Source organism: Pteropus medius, unplaced genomic scaffold (genome assembly GCF_902729225.1).
Source record: "Pteropus medius unplaced genomic scaffold, Ma_sr-lr_union100, whole genome shotgun sequence".
Classification (NCBI taxonomy): domain Eukaryota; kingdom Metazoa; phylum Chordata; class Mammalia; order Chiroptera; family Pteropodidae; genus Pteropus; species Pteropus medius.
Window position 1 is genome coordinate 34861 of NW_024343125.1, and position 9910 is coordinate 44770.

At 40.3% G+C, this 9910-nt stretch overlaps 1 protein-coding gene across 1 annotated transcript; it reads left to right on the plus strand.

Moving 5' to 3' along the window:
- The first annotated feature begins 1271 nt into the window (after positions 1-1271).
- On the plus strand, positions 1272-2210 carry LOC120606068 (olfactory receptor 7D4-like). The gene has a single exon (XM_039867189.1). The coding sequence runs from the start codon at positions 1272-1274 to the stop codon at positions 2208-2210; it is 939 nt and encodes a 312-aa protein (XP_039723123.1).
- Positions 2211-9910: the final 7700 nt, after the last annotated feature.

Here is a 9910-nt window from a genome sequence, read left to right on the forward strand (position 1 = left end):
CTCAAAGTTACAGGAAGGCAGAGTCCATGCCTCTTACCTGTCTGTACTTAGTCCTAACCCAGTCCCTGGCATACAGTAGGCAGTCAAATAATTGTGGAATAAATAAAAGATGAGGAGACAGAAAGAGTCTTCTAGATGTCTACAAATATTTAAAGATTATCATGGCAAAGAGAAATGAACCTCAGAGAGAGAAACTAAGACCATGTGAGTTATAAAGACACATTTCAATTCAAAGGAAAGAATTTTTCTTTTATGTGCATAAAATTGAAGACAACTGCCTCTGAGTTTATAAATTCTCTCCTGTGGCAGAGACCTAAAATTCAAACAGAAACTAAGACTTTTTTTTTAATGGAGTGAAATAAAATGTAGAAGGCTCTCTTTCTCTTTATGTTCAATTGAAAATCCATGATAAATGGTGCCTTTGTTCTTGGTTAAAGGGTTTTATAATAGGCAATTGCCTCTACTATTCCCTGAAAATTTCTTCTAATCTTTCAGTCTTTAAATACATAATCATAGAACACCAGGTACTGTACCAGGTACTGTGCTGCTTGGGATATAAAATGAAAAAGAAATAGAAAAGGCATAATTCTCCCAACCTGAAGAAATTGAAATAACTACAACACAAACATGCAGGACACAATTAGAATGTATGGGGGGGGCGGTGTCTGATTCGGTCTTTGGGATTGAGGAACCTTAAAGTACATTGATCATTATGATGATGATAAAGGGATATATTAGGACAGTAATGGAGAAGTTACTATAGTAATGAAGGAATTATCTATAAAATCTTTTCCCAATAATCTCTGAGTCAAATTTGAGACAGAGATTGGTCTATTTCAAGATATTGGCAAATGGCATGAGGACAAACTAAAAACATCATTAAATTCTGCAACTCTCAGTGATCTAGCTCTTCTCTACATTTCCCAGAAACCAGAGTTACAAAGCAGAAAGGAGATTTTCATGAGACTGACTGTCCTTCCATGGAATTATACAGCAGAGTGGACAAGCCAGAAGTCAGGAACAATGCAAAGAAGACCCCTGAATGGTGTGGGGCATTCATTTTAAAGAGGTCTTACAGAGAGTAGTGGTAAAAGCAGGAAGGAAAGAAACTATTAAAGAGATTGTCCTCAACTAAAAAAAAAAAAAAAAAAACTCTTAGTTAAAACATAAGATTTTGTGAGTGAATGAGTTTGAAATGTATGGCACATTCCTGTTTTTCCACTGTTTTAACATTATTCTTGTCTCTTTCCAGGCAATTTCCATAAATTTATATGGAAGCAAGGAACCAAACAGCTATTACAAAATTCATCCTTCTAGGGCTTTCAGAAGATATGGACCAGCAGCCCTTCCTCTTTGGGCTGTTCCTCTACATGTACCTAGCCTGTGTTATAGGAAACCTGCTCATCATCCTGGCTATCATCTCTGACTCCCACCTCCATACTCCCATGTATTTCTTCCTCTCCAACTTGTCCTTCACTGACATCTGTTTCACCTCCACCACCATCCCAAAGATGCTAGTGGACATCCAAACACAGAACAAAGACATCACATATAAAGGCTGCCTTACTCAGATGTATTTCTTTATGGTTTTTGCTGGGCTAGATAACTTGCTCCTGACAGTGATGGCTTATGACAGGTATGTGGCCATCTGTCACCCCTTGCACTACACAGTCATCATAAACCCTCGCCTTTGTGGTCTACTGCTTCTGCTGTCTTGGTTAATCTGCCTGACATATTCTTTGTTGCAAAGTTTGATGGTTTTGAGAGTGTCCTTCTGCAAAGTGATAGAAATCCCCCACTTCTTCTGTGAACTTGCTCAGATCCTCAAGCTTGCCTGCTCTGACACTCTTGCCAATGACATCCTGCAATATTTTGTAACTAGCCTGCTGGGTATTATTCCCTTGACTGGGATTATTTTCTCTTATTCTAGAATTTTCTCCTCCATAATGAGCATTTCATCTTCTGGGGGGAAGTATAAAGTATTTTCCACCTGTGGGTCTCACCTCTCAGTCGTCTCATTGTTCTATGGTGCTGGCCTTGGAGTCTACCTCACTTCTGGAATAGCCCACCCCTCCAGAAAGGGTTCAATGGCCTCAGTGATGTATGCAGTGGTTGCTCCCATGTTGAACCCCTTCATCTACAGTCTGAGGAACAGGGACATGAAGGACGCTCTGAGGAGACTTTTCATCAGAGGAGCTTACTCTCGGTGAGATCACAGAAGTTGAGGACAGACAATAGAGATTGGAAGTGCTGATAATTAGTGTTCCTGAATATGTAATCTGAAGACATAGAGAAAAAATGCTATTCATGATACACTAGGAGACATTCCTGAACCAAAGACAAACTTGAAGCAGCACACCGAGTCTCACCACCTACCGAGGAAAAAGTATGACCAACCAATAATTAAATTTCTCATGAAAATAAACTATTTCAAGGATACAGACTCTTGCAAGCATCAAGGAAGGAGAAAGCAAGTCAGGAATGCAGCAGGGGAGGAGAGAGGACAAGGGTGACAACAAATTTTTACACATTATTGGCTCATCTTTAACCCTCTGCTATGTCCTAGCTAGAACATAGCACCATGCCTGCTGGAATGTTTCCCCTAGTCTGTCTGGGAACTGTTATCTAGACTGTCTATATTGACCTCCTTGGCTCCCTAAAATTTTATTTACTGTATCTTGTTTTGGTGGTGGCCACTGACCTATACTGAAGACTTTAATAAGAAACTTCTTTGTAGTATCTTCTTTAAGGGAAAGAAAATTCTGATCTTTGTGGATCCATATGAGCCAGATCTGAAATAAAAGTTCAAAGCAATCTACTCAGTTTTTCTTGCCTGGTTCATGCTTTGCCAAATCTTCACATGCCTGGTTCCTTCTCACAAGTTAGCTTTCAAATCAAAACTGTCAGCTCTTCAAATAGGCCCACCCTGGCCACTATCCTCCTACTCATTCCAATTTTCATAGCACTTACATTTTGAGGGGCAACAGGGCACAGTGGCTAAAAGGTCTCTAGGTTCAAATATCTCTTCATCATTCACTAATGGTACAATCTTGCCCAAGTTACTTCTCTGTAGCTCCATATCCTCATCTATAACAATAAGGATGATAGTACATTTCCTGAAGAGTTCTGGTGGGGATTAAATGTTACACATAAGAGAGGCCAGAACAGTGTCTGGCGTAAGCACTGAATAATTGTTAGTCATCACAAGATCTTTGAGGGCCATCAGGGTCTATGTTAACCACATGAAAGTGCAAAGAAATTATGAATAGCCACCCAGGGACTCTTCTGTCCCTTTAACTCTATTAACTCCAAAAGCTTGCATTGCCATGGAGAGGTGTGGGAGGTGGCAGTGCAGGGCTCCATTATCAGCAGAACAGAGTTGGAAAAACCGGCTAGAGGGTTGATCAGGCTATGAGTTAAGTGGGGCTGAATACATCCCCAAAACTGACTCAGAGCACCAAGAAAGCCACATAGGAGAGGGGGCCTGTGCAACCCTCAGCCCTCTTAACGGCCCCTAGGGCGCCACATGCTAGCCAGATCTGCAGAGTCCAGGAGAGGACTTTTCTGAACCTAGACACTAAGGATTGGACCAGAAAATAGCCCCACCTAGGACTCCCTACAGCAGGGAACTGAAGAACAAAGCAACCTTTACAATGGTTCAGCTCAATGTAGAGATTCTCTTGAATGGAGCAAAAATTAAACTTTAAAAACCTGTCTTGGGTTGTCTTGAGGACTGTTGAATCCTCTTGGTGATCATTGGATTCAGACTAGGTAAATTCCAATATCTGAATCCTCACTTTACCATTAGGATATTGACTGTTTATAAGCAGTCTCAGATTCTTGATTTATAAATAGTTGTTGGGGTGATTGTAGAAAATTAGTCTGTGTCTAATATAGAGGTTTGCAAAAAGTAGTGGGTATCGTATTTATGAACACAGCCCCAATCTTGTTCCCAAAAGAGGTAGATCTATTGGCAGGATGCTGTACCCTAGAAATCTCTGCCCACCTGCATGCTTCTCCAGCAGATGTCTGAGAGTGAAATACAAAATAATTGTTCCTGAAAAAAAGTTACTTTATTCAGTGTAATAAAGTCTTATATGTCAGAGAATGTGAATTATTTTTTCTGTGCCTTTACATTTGGGATTGGCATGTTTATTCGGATCTGATCCTGAACACTATAAATAAGCCTTCTGCATTTAGCTTGTATTACCTCTTCTATATGCTTTTCCTTGAATTCTTCAAGTTCGACATCCTCTCCTTGAGACTTCCTGAATGGCCATATCAGCTATCTTATTTATTGTTTATTTTTCTCTCCTCTCTGATCTTTATAACCATTCAATGGAACCCTAATCCTGGTGACCTGGGATGATTGGATGAAACCAAGAGAACAGGACCATCCTAATAAGCCTGGAACACTATCTGATTGTCCTCTATCTTTCAATTAGTCCCTGGTATAGAAAATTAATAGTCTACCACATGGTTGTTCATCCTGGGTACTGTTAACATTTGGGGCCAGATAATCTTTTGTGGTAGGGGTTGTCCAATGCACTGCAGGACATTTAGCAGCATCCATGGCCTTATACACTATATGCCTGTAGTTTCTCTCACCCTCATGCCCCAGTCATTAACATTAAAAAATATCTCCAGACATCGCTAAATGTCCCTAAGGGGCATAATCACTCCTGAATGAGCAGAAAGCTAGACAGAGCTTTCTGGAGTACAGCATCCTGCCAATTAAGTCTACCTCTTTTTTGGCACAAAATGGGGGCACAAATAAATCCTGGCTGAGAACCACTAATTTAACATGACCCGGAAGAATTGAGGAAAGGAAAATGTAGAAAAAATGAAGTGAGGGGAAGACCCTGGTTTTCCTAAGGCCCAGAACCGAAGATACTGGCCTCTAGTCAAAAGAGTTCCTGCATGGAGGAGGCTTTAGGTCTGGAATAGAAGCAGCAATGTCATTTGTTAAATAAACAGATAAACAAATTTTAGTTCACCACCTTGATTGTAGTGATAGCTTCGCAAGTGTACACAAAATTTATCACATTGTATATTTTAAGAATATAGTTGTATTATATCAATTTTGTCTATATAAAGCTATTCCCTCTCATCTGGATGCTTGCAATACAAAAACTGATCCTGTGGGGACTATAAAAATAACTACTGTTTCTTCCCTTTCCTGTATCCACATCCCTTCTGTGAAAGTCTAAGTACCCTTCCACTTCAGACTCACCCATGTGATTACACTGGGCAGTGGGGTGCAGACAAACACAAAACCACCAAGGACTTGAAAAGCACTTGCATAGTGGAGCTTGGGCTCTTCTGGAACCTTCTCGCAGCATATATGCAGTCCCCACCTAGACCATTGGATGATGTCACCCGAGAGAAGAGCAAGCCAAATTGGAAGCTGACTGAAGACACAAGTAAGCCCAGCTAGGCACAGCCCAAATTGTCAACCAACAAAATAATAAACTAAATTGTGGTTGTTTTAAACTGTGTTTTGTGTAGTTTATTTTGTAGCAAATGTAAACAGGACCCCTCCATTCCATTCTAAGGGGCACAAGTTACCTTTCTAAATTGCAGATCTCATCAGATGTCAATGAATTTCTGTCAACTTCAATTAACATTTAAATTGAGACTGGTATGTAAAGTGCTAATGTCTATGTGTCTATGTGTGCGTGTGTATTACATAATCTGTCCCATGTTAGGTCTCCAGCTTTACCTTCTACTTCAAAGATTGTCCTTTTGCATACCAGAGAATATGAATTATTTTTTCCATGACTTTGCTCTTAGGATTGGCATGCTTATTCAGATCTGATCATGAAAAATAAGCCTTCTACACTTAGCTTGCATCACCTCTTCCATATAGCTTTGCTTGATTGCTCTACGTTCAACATCCTCTCCTTGGGACTTCCTGAATGGATTAACTGGCTAAATTAGCTATCTTATTGTTTATCTCTCTCTCTCTCTCCTCCTTGACCTTTACTCCATTAAGGACAGTACCATGTCTTATTGTTTTTCTTCCCAAAGCCAAATTCAGTGTAAGGCACTTAACTGATACTAGTGGTTCCCTAGAGGAAAAAATCATGAGTTAATTGGACTTACCCAAACATTACACTAGATAGAGCTGTTCCTGCTGAGACCTCAATAATTGAAAGCGACAGTAAGACAATAAGACTGGGTAAGAGTTAATTAGAAGTTTCCTCTAGGGAGACTGTGTAAGGTCTTATCTCTGTCCCAAGAGCTGGCAGAGAAGTGCAATGAGATTCAAGAGCTCTGGGACACTTAGGAAGAGGTGGGAATTGTTTCCTTCTTACTGAAGTGATAAAGGGGGTAATGGCACTGGATTCCCAAAGCTTCTAATTAAAGAATAGCCCCATTTTACTCAATGCTGAGAGAAAGTTCTCTCCTCCCCTTAGGCCTGGCCTCTACGGTACACATATTTTCCAAATCTGGGCAAGTCAGTGATTGCTGTTTCTTTGCTAATGAGTCTCAGAAAACTGAACGAGGCCTGAGGTGCATTCGGCACCTTCACTCAAGGATGTTCAAGTGCCCCTATCACTCACACAAAGACTTGCACAGAAGCACTGCAAGTGGAAAGGAAAGGCGCAGAGATTTCAAGAAGGCAAATGGAAGACTCAAGTCCTGTAACCATGTGCCTCTCCTGTCATCACCATCAGCCCAACTGTTTCATTAGCTGATACAGGCATGAAAGGCACAGCAGACAAGTGAAGCAAGTAAACATTCTGACAAAGGGTCCCAGCGTCTAAGCTGATAAGCTGACTCTCTCTACCTATCTTCTGTGGGTGAATGACTACCTTACCATGTTGTGTAGAAGACTGTAGTTAACCTATGTAGAGTATTCAAATCTTCCACCTTCTTGTGTAAGGTGGAGAAGCTATTTAAAAAAAAAAAAATTATGACAAATATTAAGTCAAAACTATTGTCAAGAGTCTAAGGCTGAAACTTGTCTTTAGAAACTCATGTTACTTAAACTGCAAGGTGAGAATTTTCTAGGGCTCACATATAATAGAACTACAGTGAAAAGAATTGCTAATCTTAGCCCCTTATTTAAGGAGTCTCTAGAAGAACCCAAAGAAAACAGGGAGACAAAAATAAGGACACTAGAGGAAGCCTTAGCCTCTGACACAATAACTACAGCAACTCATAAACTTCTAGCTACAGAAACGAAACACACTAAAGGCTTATCTATTGCTGTTCCTTTTACCAATACATAATGTCAAACTTCCTAGGACTATAGAGATTACCAACATTGATGCCATTTAAGTTGAAAGCGTAAAACAGAACAGTATCATAAAAGAAATAAAATTCCTAAAGAAATATCCCACAAAAAAAGCACTTGACTCCAGATGGTTTCACAGGGAGCTCTATCAAATCTTCCAAAACTAGAATACTAATACTGTATACATTATTCCAAAGCACTGAAAATGAAGGAAATGTTTCTAATTCCTTTTCTGAAGCAAGTATAATACTACCACCCAAACCACATAAAGACAGTACAAAGAAAACTACAGATCAATTATCATTCATGAATACCAATGCAAAATACTAGAAACAGAATCCAAAACCTCATTAAGCAAATAATACACCATGATCAAGAAGTCAAAATGGCGTACACGATAGAGGCTCTGTTCATCTGCTCTTGCGACCACGTCAAAGTTGTGATGGAAACACGGAGCTAACAGCAAATGAGGTCGCCTGGAGTCTAGATGAACAAGCCCTAAAACTAGGGAAAGAAATAAGAAATTACCCTGCAACGGGAGGAGGTAGGACAAGGGCGAGGACATGAGGCTGCTGGGGCCCGAGCAGCTGAGTGAGATGGAGGCTGTGGCAGCAGCAGATGTCTCTTAAAGGGACCATGCCCACAAGCAGACTTTTGCAATGATGGACTCACTTGCTCTGAGCATCAATGCCAGGTTAGCTGCTCAGGGGGCACCAGGGACTTACAGGGGCACACTGAGTTGTTGGAACGAGGGCCAGAGGAGAGGCTTCCTCCTGGGCAGAAATGCTGGTGGTATCCATTGTTTCTCTATTGAGCCCTCCCTTCTCCATGTGCAAACACAGTGCTGCCATAGCCTTGACCTCATCAAACTGGGTCACAGAGGTCGCTCTTGCCCAGAGGATTCCCTGAAACTCTCCCTCCCCTAACTCATGGCCCTACCCAAGCCACATCCAGTTGTGGTCTCCTGTGCCACCTGCTGAGCAGTGCCATGACTCACACACTGGTGACAGCTGACCTCAGTTTCTGGTGTGGCCTTGTGAGGCAGCTATAAGCACAGTATCTGTGGATTGCTTGCTCAATCTTAACAGGTGACCCCACAAGGACACAGGCTGGGGCTAAAACTGGCCTGCTGCTGAACCTCTCTCAGAACTGTGCCAACGGACACCTACTACACAAAGCCATGCTAATAAGGACTGGAGCTTTGCATAGTACATAGAAACAGACACAGAAAGGCAGCCAAAATGGGAAGACAAAGAAACAGAAACCATATGGGAGAACAGAACAGAGATCCAGGAATAATGGAGTCAAGCAATCTGACAGATGGAGAATTCAAAACACTAGTTATAAAGATGCTCAATGAACATAGGAGAATAAATGAATTCAGTGAGAACTTTAACAAAGAGATAAAAAACATAAAAATGGAAGTGGAAATTATAAAAAGGAACCAGCCAGAAATTAAGAACACATTAGCTGAGATGAAGAGTATGTTAGAAGGAATTAATAGTGTGGATGAAGAAGAGGATTGAACCAACAATAGAAAGGATGGGGAAGCCAAGGTCACCCAATCAGAACAGCAAGAAAAAAGAAGACAAGACTATAATAACTTAAGGAGTCTTTGGGACAAAATTAAGTGTAATACCTTCATGTAATAGGGGTACCTGAAGGAGGAGAGGGAGAACAAGAAATGGAAAAGCTATTTGAAAAAAAAAATGAAGGAAAACTTCCCTAACCTGGTGAAGGTAACAGATATAGCCCCAGAAAGCTCAGAGAGTCCCAAGAAAAAGGAACCCAAAGAGGCCCACACCTAGACATATCATAATTAAAATGCCAAAGGTTAAATACAAAGAGAGAATCTTAAAAGTAGCAAGAGAAAAGCAATTAGCTACCTATAAGAGAGCTCCCATAAGACTGGGACCTGATTTCTCAAAAGAAACATTTGCAGGACAGGTCTTGGCACAAAATATCCAATGTGATGAAAACACAGGATCTACAACCAAGAATATTTTATCTAGCAAAGCTATCATTTAGAACTGAAGAACAGATAAAGAGCTTCCCAGACAAAAATAAGCTAAAGGTATTCAACCAAGCCACTATTAAAGAAAATGTTGGAGAGACTTAAGAAAAATCATATATCAAAATCACGAATAAAAAATAGTAATAACTACATATCTATCAACAACTATCTCAAATGGAAAAGAATTCAGTGCTCCAACCAAAGGACAGGGTGGCTGAATGGATAAGGAAACAAGACTCCTATATATGCTGCCTACAAGAGACGCACTTCAGATAAAAAGACGCACACAAACTAAAAAGAAGAGGATGGAAAAAGATATTGCTTTGATGGACCTAGAGGGTATTGTGCTAAATGGAGTAAGTCAAATAGAGAAAGACAAATACCACGTGATTTCATGTACATGTGGAATCTAAAGAACAAAATAAGCAATAACAAAAACAGAAACAAAGTCATAGACACAGAGAATATTTTGAAGGCTACTAGACAGGAGGAGGGTTGGAAGGACAATGAAAAAAGGCAAAAGGATTAATACAAATGGACAATTACAAAATAGTCATGGATTGTAGCATAAGAAAAATAGTCAACAGTGTTGTAATAAATATGTAAGGGGGAAGAGAGGTACTAGATTTAGTGGAGTGATCGCTTAAGCTCTA

Excerpts from the sequence above, each read along its gene's own strand:
- LOC120606068 (XM_039867189.1), top strand. The coding sequence starts at position 1,272 with ATGGAAGCAAGGAACCAAACAGCTATTACAAAATTCATCCTTCTAGGG.